We start from the raw sequence: 22,364 nt of genomic DNA on the forward strand, positions 1-22,364 counted from the left end.
CCCCACGTCGCCGCTTCCCACTTCCCCGGTTGTCCTCCCCGGCAAGAACACCCCCGCCAATACCACCCACCCGCAGGCACAGCAAACCGCAGTACAACCACAATTATCATAACACCACACCCCCCCCCCACGCACGCCCGCGCCGCGCGAGACCTATATCCAGCACTCCACCATCAAACATAGCAACTCCATCATCACCAGATGGAATATCAACACACTTGAACGCCAGTGTTAGGGTTAGAGAAAGTATGTAGGAGAAGTAAAGTAATTGATCGTGTTAATTATTCTAGCTAAGGGGGAATGCCCCGTATTTATACCAATGAGAGGTAGTACAAAAGAAATACAATGAGTCATGGACGTGTGAGTAATAGAATGACTAATAGGAAAGTGAGTCATGCGCCGATGACAAATACTATAATGAAATGATGAGAATCTTCCAGAACTATGAAACGTGCCGAGCGCCCTATTTCAAGAAGGGTTACTCCACTTCCCGGGGCACAATGGCCGCCGGCGGTATGCTAGACGTGGAATAGTCATCCTCCGGCGTAGGAGGCGATCGGGGTTGGGTTGTGATATCTCTGGCTTGGGGTTGGGTTCGTGGTGTGGTTGTGGTGGTGGTGGGTGGTGGTGTGGAGTAGGTAGGGTAGTACGGTGTGTGGGGGGGGGGGGGAGGGTGCGAGATGAGGGTATGGTAGATTTGGTCCCGGTTGTGGGGCGCGGAGGTATGGGCGCGGCGTTGGTATGGCAGTTGGTGTATAGAGGTTGTACGGACACGTACCAGCGGGATGCTGGAGGTTGTGGGACGCGAGGGCTGGGGGGTTGTGTGTGATAGGCAGCTAGCCGGCGATCTTGAAACGGAGATAGTAATCCTGTGAAAGCGGGATAGGCAGCAGTATCCAACACTCGCATGAGGATGAACCTATGACCACCGAGTCTGATCATAGGCGGAAGCGGTGGAAGATCGCATTTGAGCCTCATCGCCGCTAACTAACACACTTACTCCCACCCTCCTCACAACCATAGACGTTCATTATTACACCCGCATACAGCTTACTCATCGCCCCGCCACCGCACCACCACCAAGCACACCTCGCGGCGATCTTCACCCACATTATCTCACCCCCGCGGTGCAGTGACTCTATACCCACGCGCACCACCGCCTGCGCATCCGTTCTATCCCCACCTCCTCCACCCGCTTCAGAACTATGCCACCACCCTCACCCCCCCCCCTCACCCTCCGACGCCAGCCGCAGCGGCTCCATCCCCGTCCTACCCCCGTGCCCGCCCGAGTGACACCCCATGCGCGAGTGACAGCCCATGCGCGAGTGAGACAGCATGACACGAGTGACGGCGCATGAGCGAGTGATGGCCCGTGAACGGGTCATACGCAGTGAGCGTGTGATCGTTGATACAACTCAGGTGCGGTTCCCTTTTTTTTTTTTTTTTTTGTTTAATTCATACTCGCATGCAACCATTAGGTGCACTGCCTAGATAGGCCTCAAGTGCAGTCGGTGCCGGTGTTGGAGGCGGGTTAGCGTATCTGTTCTTCCGTCCAACCAGGGTGCGGGCGTATGTGAGTTCTGGGTATGTTGACGCACCCAGAGAGAGGTGGACTCCCGGGGGGGGGGGGGGGGTGGGCAGGAATATTCGCCTAGAAAGGTACAACGAAGAAACCAGATAGCGGGCCCAGGTGTTTGTAGCTGTAGTCACTTTTAGACCACCATGCCACTTGCTTGAAATCGGAATATTATGAAAAACTGACAGAGACTGATATTACTACAGATGAATCTCATCTGGTACCGTCGGGCTTTGTGTGTACATGTAGGGTTGGGCATGGCTGGGGGGGGGGGGGGGGAAGGTAAATAACGATAACATACAGATGCAGCGAAGCTGACTACCGACGGAGAGTACTGTTAGGCACGAGCCGAGCTGGCTCGAGTTTTGGACTCGAATTTTGGGATCGAATACTTCAACCTCTCCTTCTCACGAGTGCAGGCCATGTAAGGCGCAGGTTCGCCACAGCTGCGAGTACATAGGAGAGCCAACGGTAGCTAGTATCACGTGGTGGATACTTGTAGCTAGATCATGGCGACAGAGTGTCATGACCACAGCAGCTATAGGAGGAGGGGTCGTCCTCCGAGACTTCGCCTCTCACTATCAATGAAGACAGGTAAGAACCTATTACAAGCCGTCTCGAACTGGCATTAGAAAGACTCGAACTTAGGCTTGAGCTTTTTGGGATATCGGTAGTGGCAAATTGGGACAAGATAACGGAGGTAAACGGTGACGGTCCAGTGTTCCTAGCCGTCCCGGGCGCCCTGCAGGGCACCGTCCAGTCCTGTGATGTGGGAGAAGACTGGACGGACGGCAGGGGGTAGTCCGTCCAGTCCTTGAAAATAGAGGACTGCAAAAGAGGGGCGGGCCGTATACGGCCCTGTAAGTACGTGCGTATAGATGGATGGCTATAGTTGACCGCAGTTGACTGCAGTTGGCTGCCGGGGACGGCGGGGAACGGCAAATGACTGCATATGAGCGCATATGACTGCAGAAGACCGCAGTTGACTTCAGAATCACGGTCTATGGTTCGGAATCCACTTCTCCAAAGTACTACTCAAGTCGGTATACTGAACGCCAACAGAACTCCTCTCTCCGTAATGTGATTAGTCAGTAATGCCAAGAGCCCGGCGGTCATGACGGCCGTCTTCAGTCCTGTGACACCGGGGCGCAGTCCGTTCTAGAGCGCCGCTCAAGACGCGCGGGACCCTTGGGAACGACTCATAAACCCTTAGAGTTCGTCCTTAAAGGTGACAGGGACGATGCATCGAGATGACCTTCTTTATCTCTTGAATTGGAGTTGGAGCCTAAGCTCCAGCTAGCCATCCTCCCGAGCTCGAATATCTACAGTCTTCGTTGGCACAACCCGAGCCGGCTCGAACTCTAAACCAGGCTCGTCTCGAACAGGCTCGTGCCAAACACTGACAGAGAGAGATATTCCGAAACATTGAACGGCAGAAAGCATAACCTGAACGTGAGGGTACTCCTGTAACATATCTAGGTGTATTCATAGATCGAAAAAAGAATAAATAGCAAGGAGTAAGAGGTAGGGGAAAGGAATGAAAAGAATCATTAGATAAAAGATAACAAATTGGAAATGGAAAATACATAGAGAGGCTGAAAAGTAATGTACAGGATTAAGATATTAATAGAAAATTAAGAAATACAGTAAAAGGATATAGATAATTAAACTATCACCAGGAGGTTAAGAAATACAGTAAAAAAAATAATATAAAAATAAGGGTTTATCCACCAATATGCCGCCAGCTCCTCCCCACCCAGCTCCTCCCCGCTCCGGCTTTCGGACCTCCATCCTATGCCACACCACCCTCCCCCTCCGAGTTACTCCCCTCTGGGCGGCGAGCTAGCTCTATAAATCAGTAGTAGGGAGTAGGTAGTCCACAAACGTAGTATACCAGAAAGCACTGGTCTTCTATGGTTGTATACTTTAATACCTTGGGGTCATTCAGGGAGCCAAAGAGCTCTCCTCGGCGCCCCAAGGTAAATGCTGCCGGTTCCCTCTGGAGCACTATGACATTTCCAAATGACTGCATACCGCAGCCAATCTGTAGGCCCCAAAGAGCAAGGTTTTGTTTTGCGCCACTTGGGCTGCTGCATGGTATAGTGTATGCTACCAGCAAGCGAGAGGTTGTGGGCAGCGCAAATGAAAGTACACCAAGAAGAAGTGCAAGGACCCCGTTTATCACGCGGGACCGAGAGGTGGAGAACCTATCAGCGACGCTCATCCCCGCCAGCGCCGCTGATAGGCACCCTATTGCCCCGACGGTGGCGTCTATCACCTTGACACAATCGGGTTTCTCAACCCTGTGTGGATAGGTCGACCAGATGGCGTCGAATAACAAGAAAAAAAAAGATAGGAACGAACGCAAGACTGACGCATAATTTGTAGTGCTCGAAGTACAGTCGTTTGATGTTCCACCAGGATAAAGTACGATGATTGTGTATCAATTGACGATTGAAGAATAGCCGTGTCATTTCCGCGCGGACAAAAAGGACTCGCATTTTGTCAAGTACATGTCTCCTAGAGATATTTTTGATTTAGTGACCACCGTCGATAAAGTGACAGTTTATGTTATTATTACCTGTTTTCTTCCTTTTTATCTTCTGTCTCCATGTACTTCTTGAAAGCTGCCTGCGTCTCCCTTGCAAGTTTTGACACTCTCTTACTGGCTAGGAGATCCATACTCTGCTGCGTAGGAGTTGAAAGGAAGCAAGGGTTTGGATGTGAACGAAGGGGGGGAGAATTTGTGCGATCTCCTGGAAGTGATCAGTGTAGTGATGATGGGATGGAGGTCGCTGGATGAGGAAGCACAGATCACAAAAGATGATTGCTCGCTTGTCCTGCCTGCAGCCACTCTGCAGGGTTGTTTGTGATTTGACTTTAGCGTCTTTGCGCGGTGTGGCGCGCACGCAATGTTGATACATTGTCACTATATACGGGTGAAGGTGGAACATCGAGCTCTACCCACACCGCCAATCATGACTTCATGTAGTCACGGCTGGGACTGGCCTCGAGCACCCTTCATAACGAGGGATATAGTATGGTGGATTATAGAAGAAATGCTGGAAAGAACAAAGAGAAATCATGTTGAAAGGTAGTGGTAGTACTAGTAGTATTTAAGGTACCGAGGCCGGTCAGATCTCATGGGACGGGGGGATTCAGACCGCTTATAACCCTCAAGCTAATATTTTCACAATCAATCGAGACTTTATCGATAGACTTAATTCACGTATCATGGGAGATCGCTGGTGCAATCCTACAATTAAATCGCTTCAAATCGTCTCAAGAACCCCGAAAAAGCGTGCATGCAAGCAGATATTACAGTAGGTATTGGACTAGCAGTAGGTGACCCGACGACTGTGAGTTGTTACTCTTTCGACTTATCTTTTTGATCAAGTCAATTGTATATCTCCCCAGAAGGTGGAAGGTTATTTTCATATATGATTGCCCCAATTGACCCTCCTTCGTCCCCCTTTGTGAACACGCAGCCCTGAATTGGTGTAGTAGATGAGTCTAATTGAGCACTGGCCGTGCTCGACCAGTTCGTAGTTTGGAAGGGCTGCTCTGCTCGGCTTGTGTAATGACCTCAGCTTGTGAGGAAACCTGAGCTTTTGAATAGGAAAATGATCATTCATTGTTCAAGTACACATTCTCTCCATCAAAACTCGCTCCCTATATATATGATCGCTTGCATCTATCTTGAGTCTTCCCTGTATTCCGAGTGTCGGCGTATCCCATCTCCACACCCCCCCCCCCCCTCCACCCTCAACGTCATATCATTCACGTTCCAAGGATCCTATCTAGCATTTGACCAGGAGTACAGAACTGCTGGGCCGATCCATCAGGAAAGTCCCCTTTTTGGTGATTATATCTCCTGTCCTAGAGAGCAATCTTTTGGTAGGATGTTCTTTGTAGGAGTTGACATATAGCCACCGTACAACATGCCGAAACGTACTAATTACCTGTTCCGACGCCTCTCCCCCCATGGGCCACAGAATATGATCCATTTCCTGATCCTAAACTACCTCATTAACATAACGCCTTTCTTCACGAGGTCTGTTGCCGCTATTGATAGACCTTATATACACTCTATCTATAGGCTAAAAAACAAGGTCCCGAGGGTAGGTACGCCTTTGACGGAGTGGCAATGCTTCCCGCCTGTTCAGAGTCAGTAACTTCGAATACGGTAAGAATATTCGAGTAGTGATTGTTTAAGACATGGTTGGCTGGAAGATAAGATTGACATTGTACTCCAGCCTAGGTTGTTAAATACGTCAAACCGCAAGCATGGACCTAACATGTAACGACGTTTTGACATGTCTGTAAATCGTTTGGGAGCGTGAAAAGAAACCAACTGGTATGAGGTCTATGATTTGTAATACGAATTTCTTTTGGTTTCTGTCAGCTTCCTCCGCGGAAGACTCCTCATGACGTCATTACCCGTCATCACCTCCCCAGCTTTGCCCTATCGTCTACAGGAGTCTCACCTACTTCTTTCCAACACCTATCACCAAAATGACATCCTCGCGCTGCTCAACGCCTGAGGAGGAATCTCCCCCTCTTCTCCCCGCGATTGACCCCATCGAATACCACTGCGAAAGGTGCACGCCTTCGTTCGTTTTACAGCTCCTACACTGGTATTTCACGCGTACCACATGCATCCCCCACGACCCCCGGCATTATCTACCCCCGGCATTATCTACCCAAACTACCACGTCAGCATCCACACCCACCAGACCCAAAGCCACCCAGCTCTTTCTCCTTAAGTTTATTCCAATCCTCACGGCACCCTCCAATCCCGGCCGAGCACTCCATTCGACGAATCCGTAGAACGCACGAGGACCTCGAGACTCTTCAGCGTCGTCTCGCGCTCCACGGCGCCACTATAATCCTCCGATATTTTCCCGCTTCCCGAATACCACGCTACAGGTACCCCTGTTCCTTTTACACACTATTTGGAGATGGAATGGTGGATCGTGTGCCGGATTGTAGAATTGATGATATAGAAATCGCAAAGGTGCGGCTGCGTGGAGTCTTTGCGGCGTTGGAGTGGGTCGATGAGGTAGAATGGATGGTAAAGATGGAGCTCTATAAGCTTCAATGGCGGTATGAGGGGCATGAGGGGGCGATTTGGGCCTGGGGAGAAGGAGCAAGGGAGAGGGAAATAAGACGCGTTATGGAGGAGATGTCTTGGTTAACTCCTGAAGGGGAGAGGTTTATGCCTGAAGGGAAGAAAAGGCTAGTTAACCCGGATTTGAGCAAAGGTGAGCTCGAGTTTGACCGGTGTCCGAAGTTCAAGTCTCGGGAATGAATCGATGGAGGGAGATCAGCAGGTGGTATCTAAGCAATTCCTTTTCCGGAATCCAATGCGCGAGTTCCAATATGTAGATACTTTAGAAAAAGACGTGAGATATGTCGCCAGCGTGACTGATAGTCTCGCGAGTTTCTCTTTAGGGTCATATTAAATCTATTTTCCTTTAATTGAGGTAAAATCCAGTGCAAAGCAGAATATACAGGTGGGTGGCCGGAGACCAATCATCTAAGCACGAGTTCTCAAGGAACCCCAATGAAATACCTAGGTCGCTCTTCCTAGGTATCTAGATAGAGGGTGCGCGCCGGGGAGGGGGGGGGGGGGGGACTGAATCAGAGAAGCTTACATACCCACTAATCAGCTATTGGCGCAGCAAAAGCAGAACCTCCGAAGAGACAAGCCCCCCGGAGAAACGAGACATATAAGCAAGGCCTCTCGTTCATAGTTATCTGCCTAGTAGGATAGTTTCGAGTCAAGATCAGAATCCTGCGCTCTTATACAGGGACCTATCATGCAGTAGTAGACAACGGGAGCTGGCTTGAGTCCTCGTCTCCCGCTCAAAGCTCAAGTAGCTACAAGCAGCCACCCTCACGGGTAACGTCAGCTCGAGCTTACTCTGCAGCTGCTCTTCGACTTCAAAGCTTCAAAGAGAGCTACTATACTGACAAAATCGATGGTAATTCATTTTGCGCAATGTGTTTGTAGTAAATCCTATTAACCCTAGGAACATTTATCTCGACAAACTTTCAAAGCATGAGGGATCGGAAAGAGCAGCATTCTGTTAAATAAAGGAATAAGAACTGCTTTCCCTTTTCCTGACGGCGGTTGAGCAGATCTCAAGTGAAGAGTTGGAGAAAATGATATTTGGAAATTTGAATGTTCTAGGAAACCCTACCCCTACCTTAAGAGTCCCAATGAGCTAAACCAAGGGGAAAGTGGAAGGAAAAGCTTCCTTTGTATAGGCGCCGGTTGAGCAGTTGGTTTACATGTAAGTCGAAAGAGCGGAACCAAGGGAATAAGAACGCCCAGGGGAAAGGAGAATTCTTGGAGTCTACATTGCCGGTAGCTGGTAACGGGAACACTAGAGAATGTACAACAAATATTATGTTCGTATAAATACCGGCCATGTAGGATAGTTCTAGGAAGGAGAGCAATTTGAGCGAGACCGGCGAGATAGGAGATATACGTGAAAGAGCAAGGTTCTATGAAAGATAAGGGAGGAAACGTCCCCCCTCTCATAGGTACGGACTCACTACTCTACCCCCACAAAAAATGCATCATTTGATGCGTTACCCAGAGATAATCGTCAGTTAAATACACCGATTGATGCATTACACGTCGAGGCCTCTGTTTAATTGTCGGTTGAACGATTTTACTGACGAAATTCAAGCTCAAATTGTCAGTAAAATTGTACGGAAATTTGTATGGTGCCAGCTACATAGGCTAACTAGTAAAGCGTTCAATGTAATGTTAATGTATCAGGTATAATATCAAGGAATGCATCGGGAAGGTCGTATGCACTATCCGCTAATATTAATACATTAGTTAATGAATTAGGAAATGTATACCTAATGCCATTGCAGGTGAACGAGTTCACATACGATTCCCCATACGATTTCGCGGTAGGAAGTGTGTAGGAAAAGTCGCCAATAGACGCATATACTTCACTGGTACATGAGGACTATCCTTCGTATAAACATTATGGTGTACATGGTAAGCTCTATGTTGGATATCGAGAAGTGTAGGAGTTCGATCTCGACCATCTGCACGAGATTTATACAGTTCAATGTTGTCTGGAAAGTTGTCTGTAAGGTTGTCTGGAAGGTTGTCTGGAAAGCTGGAAAGTCATTTGGAAAGTCGTTCAATCGCGATTGCACTCGGGATACACACATTTCCCGATTCATTTCCTGATACATTAATATTACCGTATGCTACCCAGGGCAACGACTTTCCCCAGATATTTCTTGATTCATTTCCGGACACATTTACTTCGCTGGTCGACCCAGAGCGGATACATTACGTGCGACTGGGGATGCATTATCGATGCATTTTCGGGACTAGGCTCGATGCTTTTACTGACGGTTTTCACTGATGCATTTTCTGTGATGGCAGAGCGAGGAGAGTTCTATAATTAAACGGTTTTCGCAAGGAGGGACTACCTAAGAGTCACATGCCAAAAAGGCCTGCCATCTTATTGGTGCAAGTCTAGTAGAACTAGGAAGGATCGTTTGTTGAAGGTTAGGCCTCTCTTTTAGATATACCGGTCTAGCAAAAGACTGTAAAAAGAGGAGGCAGGTCCTGCGTTTCTACGGGCGTCGGTGAAGCTAGAACCTATAGCAAGGCAAAGAGGTTCAGTGCGAGAAATCAGATAGTTGTGACAGAGCATACCTCTTTTACAGGCACCGGTCGAGAAAAACTAGAAAGTCTACGGAAAAGAGAAATATTCTGACAACCATGAAAGTCTACTATTTATGCGTGCTGGTAGACGAGGTACGTTAGAAAAGAAGGAGGCGAAGTCTGCTTAAGCGGCGCAGATCGAGTCAAGAAGAATCCTGAGAAATGGTCCAGAAACACCTACCTGACATAGATTCTTGACTAGGGAATTATTTTAAAGGAAATGAAGTCCTCGTAATACTGATATTTCAAGAATAGCTACCTTTGGAGATGGCAGTCGAGCAGTAGTGAGAAGAAATAGGGGCGTATATATATTTGAAAGACTGTGTGTATAGCACCGGTCGAGGAGATCCTAAGGAGAGTATGGTAGAAAAAAAGCCTGCCTTCTTATAAGCACCGGATGCGCAGATATAAGTCTTGATATAGGGCGCTCGGCACGTATCATAGTATTGGAGGATTCTCATCATTTCATTATAGTATTTGTCATCGGCGTATGACTCACTCATGACTTTTCTATTAGTCGTTCCTATTCCTACTCATACGTCTATGACTTATTGTATCTCTTTTGTACTACCTCTCATTGGTATGAATACGGGGCATTCCCCCTTAGCTAGAACAACCAACACGATCAATTACTTCACTTCTCCTACATACTTTGTCTAATAAGGAGTGGTTCGACGAGACAGCGGAGAAAAAGGATTTGGGTATGAATGCCTACCCTTCTCCAGGTGTTGGTCGAGCAGAGGAACAAGCGGGGCAAAAAAATAAGTTTAGGAAGAATCTAGAAAAACGTACCCGCATGCAAGGCGCCTGTGGAGTGGTATATTTGAGACATATGATTGTTCAAGAGAAGTCTACCTTTCCATATGCACCGTCAGGCAGGAAAAAAAGAAGGATGGTTGGTTTTAGGAAATCTTGCGTATTTGTGGGTGTTAGTCGAGCAGAGGAATGTTACCTAAATGAATAAAGAGAACTTGCCTTTGATTAATAGGCGCTGGGGGAAGAGATAGAAAGCTAAGCCCTAAGGGATGAGAGTTCGAGGGGAGCCTGTTTTTTATAGGCGCCGGTAAATGAAATAAGATAGTAACAGGGAATACGAAGGTTCTATGAAAACCTACCTTTCCATCGGCACCGGTCGGGCAGGAACAGACGAGAGTTAGGGGATTCTAGGAGAGCCTACCTTCTAATAGGTACCGGTCGAGGAGAAAGGTGCTAGGAACGCCTGCTTTGTGAAAGGCGCTGGTCCAGCGGAAGGTCTAAGGAGAAAGGGATGTTCTAGGAAAGAGGAGGATTCTAGGAAAGCCTACCCCCGCTGGGTGCCGGTCGAGCAGTAGCGAAAAGCTTTAGGAGAATATATATGAAAGCCTACCTTTTTACAGGTGTCAGAAGAGCGGAAGAAATAAAGAAAAGCATACCTTTTGTTAGCTCTGGACGAGCAGAAAGATTATAGGAAAAGGGAAGACTTAGGAGAGATAAAGAGGGGTTCTGGGAAAGCCTCTTTTTCAAATGGTGCCGGTGGCGCAGATGACATAAGAGATGGATAGGTAATGGAGAACGTCTAGGAAAGCCTGCCCTTACGAGGGTGCCAGTCGAGTAGAGGATTTTAAAGAAAAAGAGGTAAAGAAACGTAGGGTATGAGAGTCAGCTCAGTTTAAACTCGCCTGTGGTCAACTATGTCTGGAAGAGACTCAGTTCCCCACATACACAAAAAAGCGGGGCTCGAATGACAGGAAACTTGGATATCGAATGCGCTGAATCCGCAGCCCTTCCACGGTAGAGTTCGCCGCTACAGGACGGTTTACCGTTCTACCCTTTAACCGTGTCTCTGTCCCTAGAGGTTTTGGAACGCAATTCATTTCAAATGTAGTGACAGGTTCCTAACGCAGTGCGTGAAGAAGCTGGCACATAGGTGGGGGGTGGAGGGGGGGGGGGGGAGGTGGTTCTTGACAGCGCATGCGTTTGATGTGACCAGGGTGACAGATACTAATCGCTTTCAGATAGGATGCCAAGTGTTCATAGGAAGAGGCACGGAAGACTAAGCTCCGCGCCTTCTTCCCTGCCCTCCCCCCCCACACATCCGCATCCATACCTACATCTACATCCACATCTACATACACCGCTCATTGCAGTTGCGCTATTGGTCGAGCTGATCACGACGTCCAAAATTCTTCACTTTTATGCGAGGCGCCCGGGATTGACGCTGGGGAGGCTGTTCCAAGATAACATGTTTATAAACTTGCTTTATCCCCGCTAAGCGTTCCCCCTTATGACTCTCAGCACCAATCCCGATCATCTGACAAATAATAATAGACTAAATTGGGTATAAACCACATAACCTCTCCCGTGATAACATAAATAAACCAAGTTTCCAGGTTTTCTCACAAACTGCAAGCACACCAAACAGACTGGATACCCCTACAGATACTAGTATTTCCACCGTACCCAGACCTCAGGCGATGCTCATGTTGTGGCGTGCGAAGCCACTCCCTCACCTGTTAGGATCATTCAGCAGCCGATACCACCCCGGCCGCCTCCAAACTCTTCAGATTCTCCCTCCTCACTCCCGGAAACTTCATCAGGAGCGATCAGTTCGTGATCCATCACCAGCTGGATTATCGCATCCCGGGCATGCGTGTCCCCCGGCTTCTCGAACCTACAATACCTAGCAAGCTCCAGCAACGTCTGACCCCCCTCTATCGTCACAACACCCCCAAGCCTTGGCCGGACCTCCTTCATTAGCCACCGTACCAGTTTCACATTCCCGTGCTGAATCCCGTAGGGCAGCTATTCAATCCCAGCTATCCTATCAACCCCGAACCAGGGATGATCGCCGAAGTCGTGCCTGAGCAGAATAGGTATTATACCGCGCGCCAGCGCCATCGTAAGGACATTAGCCTTGTCCTCGTCAGCAGGCAGTAATATGAGGCGGGCCAGGCCTATCTTGACGTACCCGTAGATGATGTCCTTGTGGGTGCGGGGGTCGCGTGTGCCCGGGAAGAAGCGGTCACGAGCGTCGAGGGCGGCCGCCCTGACTCGTGCGAATGTTATGGGCCGGTGGTTGAGCACGGCAATGGCCGCGATCCATGGGAGTTCAGCGGTAAAGGTCTTTTCAAGCGAGGGGTTGAGGAGGGTATGCAGGGTGCGGGAGGTGCGGGAGAGGGCGGAGAGGGTGCGAATGTCAGCATATGAGCAGATAATGGTGATCACTTCAAGTGGGATGGCGAGATTAGTAGGGCTCATGGTGGCGGTTTGCGGGAGGATGGTGATAGTGTTTGTGGTGCTGAGGCTGATAGCAAACTACAATGGCGATTGGTGCAGCCCCGGAGGACGCCACGGATGAGTAATCACTGCTCGGAATTGAATGCAGTGACCCGCGCCCACAGCAGAAAAGAAAACAAAAATGGAAAGCCTTTTTGTAGATAGCAATATCACCTGCAAGTTGGTCAGTTTCACTATTTCATCCGACAGATTCTAAAAAAGAAAAACCTTTCACCAATACGAGACATGGATCCACCACTACACCTAGTTACGGTTGGGCACAATATTGTCTCTCATAACCTCAATCACTGGCCTGGCCGTTTCCGGAGGCCTGCAACTCTCACCGTAACTAAACATGATACATGATCACAGCGGGGGATCAGCAATTCTGAGAATCGAAATGGCAAAAGGGTTAATACACTTGCCTTCAGCAGTTCGTTGTGGTTTTATCTGTCTCTTGTGTGTTTAATGGGGCTAGCTGGTTGCCAGTATAGACCATTAATAGGGACAATATCTAATTTCACTGCAAGCATCCATCAAAGCAATCCATTCCGCAGCATATCACATACTCCCCAGAGTTGCCGGTGGTCTCAGAGGAACTCATTCTGACCGCTCTTAGCTAGGAGCCGGCCCCGGTGGCCCATAGCAGACGCGCGCGCAACCGGCGGGAGTCGGCTGTCTTCAGTTAGTTTTGGGCCAGACCACGGTCGACAAGTTGAGAACAGAGCGCCCTGGATTGCCCTACCCCTTACCATTGTGGATATTACGGCGACATAACCCAATTGGAATTGAAGATCGGCGGTCATTGAATTGATATGTTTGCTTAGGGTTAATGTGGTCCCGCTTGTAGAAGATTGTTCGAAACTCACGGCCAGCAGCGCCTCCATTATATACCAGATACCAGCAAATACAAATCGACCGGTTCAAGAGCGCAGGACACGAGACTAACCTATACCTACCGGCAACAACCAGGGCACCTCGGCACTACCCTGCCGACTATAACCCTGTCATGGATGCTCCGCTGGTATTTGCAGGTTCCATACAATTAGTGAAGTAATCAATGACCTTATAAGGGTACTCAGGGTTAGGCTTTATCTTATATGCTGTTCGCTGTTGTGGGGGATGAGAGGCGGATGCACTAAAAGCGATAATTTAAGGGGCTTTTCTTCTAACTACATATGGAAAAACGGTTTAGGCTCGGACACTGGTGATTGATTAGAAAGGTCTACGCTCGGTGAGGCCGGAACGCGAGAGTGGGTGAGGCGCGCCGCCGAGTATACACGATGAGCGGAGATATAATAATTGTATTCGCCTCGATAAGACATCTAGGTCCAGTCTCTGCTAGATACGACGTCTCCGCTTTACCGTGGCAGACTGGCTTCGGGAAATATATGTCGTCGGGATAGGAGGCGGTGAAGAGTTATATCACTCGGAGAAGAACCGCGTATGAAGCGCGGAAGGGCCTCACCGCCTACAGTCCATCACGACAACACAATGGTATTTGTTAGATATAAGTCACAGATTTCGACAATCAGAGGTGTGTGATACCGAGCTTATGTGCGCAAAAAGATTATTCCCGACCCTATATGATTATTTGCGGCAATGGTTTGTCTTCCTATTGAAATCTCCGGTTCGTTATGATCTCAAAGGAGGGGTAGATTATCTCCTACGGCCAATACGTAGCTCCTCCTCACCACACCCCCTTTTCATTCATCCTGTTTCGGTATACCCCCTCTGCTTTTCAATTTATTCATCCTTCTAAGCTTGAATGTAATATTATCGAGCAGAAACATCTTCATCACACCAGTCTAAAATTTGGCTGCTACTCTGCGTATATTCATCCTTAGCCCTCCCTCGAATCTGTACAGGTTTGAAAATGGTGCCCGGTAGTACCCAAACAATTGCGATTAACTTACACAAGGTTTCCAACGTGGGAATTTATCTATTACCCGCGGTAGTTGCAGCAGAGCGCCCTTAACGATAATTATTATCCTTGGCAGAGCTTATATATAGTAATCTTCTGCAGAAGGGAACTCGTGAATGGTAGAATTGTAGCACATCAATGCTCGAATACATCAGGTGGACCGACAATAGGATTGCATTTTTCAGGGGTCGATGAATTTAGGTTTTACTGCATAAATCTCACTTAACATGCACGCCAAAATAGAGGACGTAGGAGGATGCAGTACCTCCTATCAACTTCACATTTCCGTTACCTCGATGCTCACTTTCTAGATACGTGGAGAAGCAGAATATACATCACTACAAGAAACCTTCTCTATATTGAGATTAGGTACTTCGAGTTCTTAGAAGGATCTGTTCCCGAAGTATCTCTCTCATTGATCACGATCCCGGCTCATCAACCTCTTTCATGACCTGCGGATCTAAGGCCAGGTACAACGGAATGATGAACTACGAGCCATTAATGTTAGGAAGAGTTCAATCCTCCCAGTCTCTCTTTTGGGGGGCTGCTTTGATTTCATAATTGAAATCCCAGTCCACCTACCTATACCATTTCTCGGCAGTTTACGCCCTAAGTGTTCCGGCCGCATAGGGCAGTCCTCCTTACTGTAAATGAGAGATCGACATCACATCCAAGTTCCATAAGCAAGAAAAAATGACATTTCACGACGCAGCAGGTTAGAAGTACGATATTTTCATAGACTACGGTCTGCATACAATTAATGAAAAGAAAAAAGAAAAAAAAAGTATGGTGCGGTCCGCCGGTAAGGTGTACCACGATCCGGGGTGGTTATTCCGGAACTTTGAGGCAATGAATTAAGCTGAGAAAGCTTGGAGAGCCTATTTGTAGTATAATAAATGTTCCCAAGTTTTTATCCGTCCATAGTGTTCATAGTTATTGTGGAATAAATACCTATATTTCCGTGTTGAAATCGGGATTTAGAACGTGCTCAGATATACACACCCATGCTCAGATGTACACATTTCCCGGGTGAATTACTTTTTAGCCATAACCCCACCCCACAATGTCCTACTAGTTCATACTATTTTTTTAAAGCCAACAGATATATTCTTCAAACATGGGCCGCATTTCTAAAACACAAAAATCCCGACAGGACAAAGCTAAGAAGGGAGGTAGAGGCAGGAAAAAGACAGTCATTCCAGATACTCCTCTCAAAACCCTATGGAGACCCAAGACTACCCTTTGGCTCCTAAAAGGACATGCTGCCAACCCACAAAAGACTCTATTTGCCACCGCTTTCCAGATACTTGTCATTGACGGAGGTACAAGACCATTTTCTCCATTATTATATTCTTTAAGCAATTCAACCATGTACTCTACTGGTAATAGGAGTACAAGAGCAGTAGCTGGCAGTGAATTAGGTTCAAATACCCCGGCAGAAATACCAGGGGTAGATGTAGTAAGAGAGGGGGGGAATACCAACACTTTAATTTCAAATTGAATCCAGAGGAATTTGAACTCAGGCTTGAAGAGGGAGATTTTGAACACATTGAGGATGGTGTTGAGGACTTTTTATATTGAAAAATATGGCAAGATGGAGCTTGAGGAGGCGATATCCAACTGGCCTAATGTCTAATCGTTACCAGTTAGGTCTATGATATTAAATCAAGGTAATTCAGAAATTTCAAACATGAATGATTTTTGTGCGGGCTTTTGAAATACTGATATATATCACATCAATTTCTTATAGATATTCGGGATATACTTAGAGTGCTTAACTCTAATTATTTCCCCAACAGGCAGAACTATATCTGGCATCAACAGGTTTTGTTTTTCATGAACTGGCAGCTCACTACACTCAAAAAAAATAAGCTTAATAAAGATTTAAAAGAAAAATATACAAGGAAGGAGTTTGCTATGAATGTAGCAATATACTGTCAAAACGATCGGTAGGTACAGGAGAGAATATTGAGACTGGAGAGAGGTTGGGTGAGGCACCGGAAAATGCCAATTAGTGGTCAGGGAAAAAACTCGAAAATGTTATGAATGTTACAAAATGAGTGGACCATGATTGCAGTTCAGGAGTTTTTAGCTACTGCAGGACAAGGTAAAAATACTAAAATTATATTCATTTACGCATACTAATTATTGGCAATAGAGTTAAGGCTGACATGCTTGTCAAAGCAGTTTCCGAGTATTGGAAATCTACACAAATTGATATCAAAAAAGATTCGGAATTGGCTCTACTATCCAGCTCCTTAAAGGAGATTGAACAGCACAATACTACCCCTACTCTCATTCGGAAGAATCTCAGTATCTCGTTTAGCACTGCAAAAGACTGGCTTCATTGACTGTGGTATCACTGGAGGGAGGTCAAAAAGGCTGTATATAAGGATGGACATGAGAGACCGGATGTGGTGAATTATAGTCAGGAGTTATTCCTTGAAACATATGAGGAGCTGGTGTCGGTAATGCCCTATTCTGTTAGACATGAAAATGGTTATTTGGAGGTGCATATACCAATTGTCCCTGAGGGTCAAAAGCTCATTATTCCAGTCACTCATGATCAGTGCATATGCAATGCCAACGACGGCCCTCATTATCAATGGGTAAGAGGCGACCATATACCATTGAGAAGCAAATTTAGTGGACAGGGTATGCATATTTCCAAATTTGGTACTCCATGGGGGAGATTGATGGTAGATGAGAAAATTATATCAGATGAGGATTTTATCAAATATGGGTTGGACAAGAGAAAGTCAACCGAAATTATTCAGTGTGGAGGAGATATATGGTGGGATTAGGAAAAAATAGTGCAGCAGACATTAACAGCTATAACTATTTTCGAAGCAGCGCACCCTGGTTGCTGTTCATTATTCCTCTTCGATAATGCTACTAGTCATAGTGCATTTGCTTCAAATGCATTGAGAGGGACAAAAATGAATAAAGAACTTGGGGGAGCACAACCACATATGAGAGACGAGTGGTATATTGATAAAAACAGAGTCTGAATGGTGCAGAAAATCTGTTATGGACAGAGGGAGAGAAAAATCCCCAAATCCTTATGGGGAGAACCTAAAGGTTTAGAGGTCAGTATAAAGAAAGAGGCTTATGGCCCAAAGAGGGTCTATATTTGGACTGTACCCAATGGAACAATGTCACCAAAAATCAAAGAAAACACTCTGAAGCAGGAGCCAATTGCTGTTCCCGCAAACTCATATCTCAACAACTCGATTTCCTATAACAGAAAGGCAGAGTCCAAGAGGTGGTGGAGGGAAGAGGAAACAGAGTTTTATTCTACCCTAGGTTCTATTGCGAGCTCAATTGGATTGAGTACTTCTGGGCTAGGGTAAAGCTTTATACACGAGATAATTGTGTTTATAATATAAAGTCCCTTAGAGAACATGTATCCCTAACACTCATATAGGCATCAGACTTGATACCCAAATGGTGGAGCAAATCGTTGAGAATTATTGAAAGATATAGGGCGGGAGTCATATATGGTACTGAAGAGTTCAAAATTAAGGCTTATAAGAGTCACAGGAGGGTCAGTAGTAAGGTATAATTTTTTGTAGTCACATGGGTGCAAAAAATGTCAAAAAATTAACGTCAAGCAATTTCATGAACGATGCCCCCAATTACATACTAAACCATATAGGAACGTATACTGAAAACCCGGAATCATTTCGATCTATATTCATAATGCTAGTACAGTTTAAAAAACTTCCTGTAATGGTACCAAAATGACCAAAAATTAAAATCAAGGAATCTCTTGCTCGAACATCTCAATTACAGCGGACAAGCCACAAGTACCCACGTTTAAAACCTGGCGGATTTAGGAGTATTATTCATAAAGTTAAAAAATATTTTGTATTTCATGTATTGATGGTCGTTGACCACTGCTTGAAAGTCTTGGCGTTCCAACCCGTTGTCACGGCGGTACACCTTTAAGACCAGCCGCACCATAACAGGTTAGAGGGCCGAGTGATACCCTGTGAGCCAAGATGCGAGTGACGAAAGATGACTCGAAAGAAAACCTAGGAAGCGGAAGTGTATGGCGCGCATATCTACATGGGGCTGAACCGTGGACTGTCTGATCAACGCGTCTATAGTATAATTCTAGCAGCTCCAAAGAAGGAGTCATGAGTTATAATATACGCTCGCCTTCGGAAAGTTGAATATGCAAGATCTCGACTTTCGAGACTTTCGGGAGTTGCCTTTATTTCTCCATGTCGAAGATCTTCTTAAATTAATAAACCTAACCATCGCCAATGCTCTCACTGTAAAGATAGTTCGGTCGTTTAGCTGGAAAAGTCCGGTATTGCTCTAGTCGAACTAGTGAGTTCGTCCGCTCGATGATATCACCCAGTGGTGACGTCCGCAGAGTGATATATTTGTAATCTCAACGGAATCACCAGGCCTTGGGTCAGATCCCCGGTTCGAGGAGGCCAGCAGCTGATATTGTGACTTCTCCATTGGCTAGGCCAATCAGCGAGATCGGGAAACCTTGAGTGATATTCTATGTCATCAATGCCCCTAGGCAACATTGAATCTTGATATTTCCCTGATCTAGGTGGCATTTTTTCATTGCCACGTACTTGACCTTATATTCATCTGAATTGCTTGCCTTCTTCGCACAAGTGAAAACATCACGGATTAAAATTATACTTTCCAGAGAGAGGCAAAAGCGAAGGTACCCACGCCACGTAAGTCGAGAGTCTTCAGAGAAAGGAGTAGCTGGAATGGATAGGGCGGACATTTTTGAATGGCTGATTTCGTGGCTGCTGATGGTAGTGTGTGCTCTGATTGGAGCTCGCTGACTTTGGCTGATTCGCTGGCTGTGATATGTTTACCACTCTGGTCCCTTTGCCACCCAGAAGAAAATTGTCAAAGTGGGTCGGCTAACACTAGCAAAGTCCTTGAACGGACTAGCCAGTGAAGAATTCACAACCTAACTAACTGGCAAGGGCAGTTCAGTGATATCAAGGATCGAACGACACCATTCATCGATAGCACCGAGCGGACGAACTCACTGATTCGACTAGAGCAGTATTTACAAAGGATTGAGACATTGGCAAGACTGGCCCTTGTGTGTTGGCAGCTTCAGAACATGGTCGCTATTATTCCAAGACGAGAGCAGATTCCCCTAAGCGCGAGTATCTCATAAGAGCAACATACACAGAAGCTACCGCCCGTTGTTTCATTGATACAGCTCGAGAAAACTGGATTCATGGCCCATCTGGGCTTGTAGGGCTGGAGAGAAAAGCACAAGTCCAGGACTGGACAGCTCGACTCGTCGACTAGAGTATTTGTGCCCACAATAGGTACTCAAAATACGCGCACGATCTGACCAATGCTTTGGAATTCCATCACTACGGGAGCTCCTATTACCAGAATTGCTTGGAATTCAGCTGGGACTAGTACCTTACGTGCAGGGATCCACCTGGAATTGCTCTGAATCGTACTTACCCCAGTTTCCTTCCTTGTGGAACAGGTCCAGAACGGAACAGAATAAGCTCGGCACACAATGTCATTTGTCAAGTCAGCGGAGCATGCAGTTCACTCACGCGTATGGATGAAGCACTGGTTGATGTCTGTCAATGAAACACCAATGATACGTTATAATAGTTGCCTCTAAAATAACCCCGATATCTCCTTCCTACGTTTATCCATCGTTCTTACCGGGTTCGTGTGCGGGTCTTGGGTCTCTATTGTCAAAACAGGGACCGATATACCGAGACTATTTCAAATTCCAATTAGGTTCTTTTTCGGTTTCTGCAATCCCACCAATCGCATTGAGCGTGCTTCCCTAGGTGTGAGAGAGGAATATAGATTTCTCACCTGATATGGAAAGTCACTGGTGAAACGTCTTCGGTGTGGCTGTTCAAGACTTGGCGATCATACTAGCTGGATATTCCGTCAGTTACTGGTGGCTCTTTAATGGCCTCTGGTCATCCAGAGCCTTTTGGACATTTCCGGCAGGAAGGTATGTAGGCGAGGTTGGGCGCACCCAGAAATCTGAAGTAACCTTCGCCCCGTGCGTAGCTAATATATGCTAGGTGAGATACGCGGCTTCTACCCTGCGCGGAAGTGGTATGTAATCCAGAGGGGTGAGACGTCTGTGACACCGAGCAGAGATATAAGCGCCGCACCTTATAAGTGTTCCAGCTATGCCTGGAAGGTTTGACTCTGTTGCAACGTGCAAATGGGTCATTCCTGACCCATCCTGTGTGTTAACTTTAATCCCATGTGCAAGTAGTAATTTTATACAGTGCACATAACTATCCACAGTGCCCCAGCGAAAGCTTGATATGAAACTCGGCTGACACAGGTAGTGTAGAAGTGTCCTTCCATCGTTATCTGTGATATCGAACCTGGCTCCAATCCTAGCTAGGTACGGGACCGTCTTTCGCATTGCATCTTGACTGATGGCATGGAATATCGCTGTTCGTCCCAGATCATCCCCTTGCTCATAATCACATCCTCTTTGCATGAGAAATTCCGCAGCATCGCAGACGCCATTTCTTAGGGCCAGACATAATAATCTTTGTGGTTTCATAGACGGCTCAGAGGACAGGGTCCATGAGGCCCTGATAAGTCGATTTCGTTCCAAGTATACCTGAGGCACAAGCGCATACGGGAAACGCAGGGCACGGAGTAGGGAGGACGTAGAAGCCCTGAAGACCGAGGTTTTCCTGACAGAGAAACCTGACGGACGCGGACCCCAAAACAAGTCGGACCTACTTCGATCTAGTGTGAAAGTTGCATACATATCTGCGCCTTGCTCTAAAAGGAATCTAACGGTGTCGGCCTCTTCCGCTCTCGTAGCGCCGTATAACGCGGTAACTACATGATCCCCATCCTCATCGCTCAACTCTAGATGTTCGTCTACGCTATATGCCGCGCCTAGTATCGCTCGCATTGCACTCACATGTCCCCGGCAGGCCGCGATATAAAGTACAGTGGGATGCGGCAATACCTCCGTTGAGTGTTTGAGATTAGGTGTGATAAAATGCCTAATGCTAGGTACGTGCCCTAGGTATGACGCCTTGTCTAGAGAGGTCTTCAAGTTGGTAAACCTGCCCGAGCCCCAACGATGAATAACTGATGACCTAGGATCACCGGGGGGGGAAAGAAGCAGCGTAGTGATGACATCCTCGTCGCAACTTTGGACATGGAAATCTAGGTTATTGGAGATATACTGTTGCAACGTTTCTGGAGTCAACATCCAGCCAGGCAGGGTAAATGACCAATAATCCTGGTGTATATATTTGATTCTCCACACGAGGTAGTCAATGCAGTCTTTTAATACCTGGAAGCTCATGTGGATCCAATCTTTACCCACTGGCAGTTTTTCAAGATACACTTGGATTGAATAGTGGGCCAGCTGCACGATCTCGGCTCTTCCTTCTTCAATCTTCACCAGTCCCGCACATACCCCCACTATGACTTCAATTTCGGGCACATTATCCCCTGTCTGGTCATACGACCCTACGTGATCGCTGACTACCAAGCAGGGTCCATGAAGATTCACAGGGTTTCTTGACTTGACAAGCTAGGAGAGAGAGCCTTGAATGCCAGGTTCCGTCGTGATCGGTGTTGTTCAATAATCCTTTGTAACACACAATCATAGGTTTAATTCAAAGCATTCTATGACCCGGTATTCACAGTCGCATTTAGCCCTCCCAAGGCTTTCCGAACTTCACTCTGTGGTACACTGGCATAAATGCTCAACATGGAAATGGGCTAGCAGGAACCTAGAATGATTGTTAGACCGCTGACCGCCCCTGAGGGCTCTCTAGGATAAGCTCACATTTCTTGACAACCTTTAAGCAACGTGCAAATAACCTCTTTTCTCAGTTCTCCACATATCATCCTCTTTGCTGATGAATGACCCACTA

At 46.9% G+C, this 22,364-nt stretch overlaps 2 protein-coding genes across 2 annotated transcripts; both read right to left on the reverse strand.

Moving 5' to 3' along the window:
- Nucleotides 1-12,065: 12,065 nt before the first annotated feature.
- On the reverse strand, nucleotides 12,066-12,521 carry LAJ45_10154 (uncharacterized protein; the record flags this gene model as incomplete). Its single annotated transcript, XM_046119683.1, has 1 exon — nucleotides 12,066-12,521. The coding sequence occupies one exon, from the start codon at nucleotides 12,519-12,521 to the stop codon at nucleotides 12,066-12,068; it is 456 nt and encodes a 151-aa protein (XP_045967133.1).
- A 7,997-nt stretch (nucleotides 12,522-20,518) lies between these two features.
- On the reverse strand, nucleotides 20,519-21,385 carry LAJ45_10155 (uncharacterized protein; the record flags this gene model as incomplete). Its single annotated transcript, XM_046119684.1, has 1 exon — nucleotides 20,519-21,385. The coding sequence occupies one exon, from the start codon at nucleotides 21,383-21,385 to the stop codon at nucleotides 20,519-20,521; it is 867 nt and encodes a 288-aa protein (XP_045967134.1).
- Nucleotides 21,386-22,364: the final 979 nt, after the last annotated feature.

This window comes from Morchella importuna, assembly GCF_003444635.1.
Source record: "Morchella importuna strain M04M26 chromosome Unknown Morimp01GS042, whole genome shotgun sequence".
In the NCBI taxonomy this organism is placed as follows: domain Eukaryota; kingdom Fungi; phylum Ascomycota; class Pezizomycetes; order Pezizales; family Morchellaceae; genus Morchella; species Morchella importuna.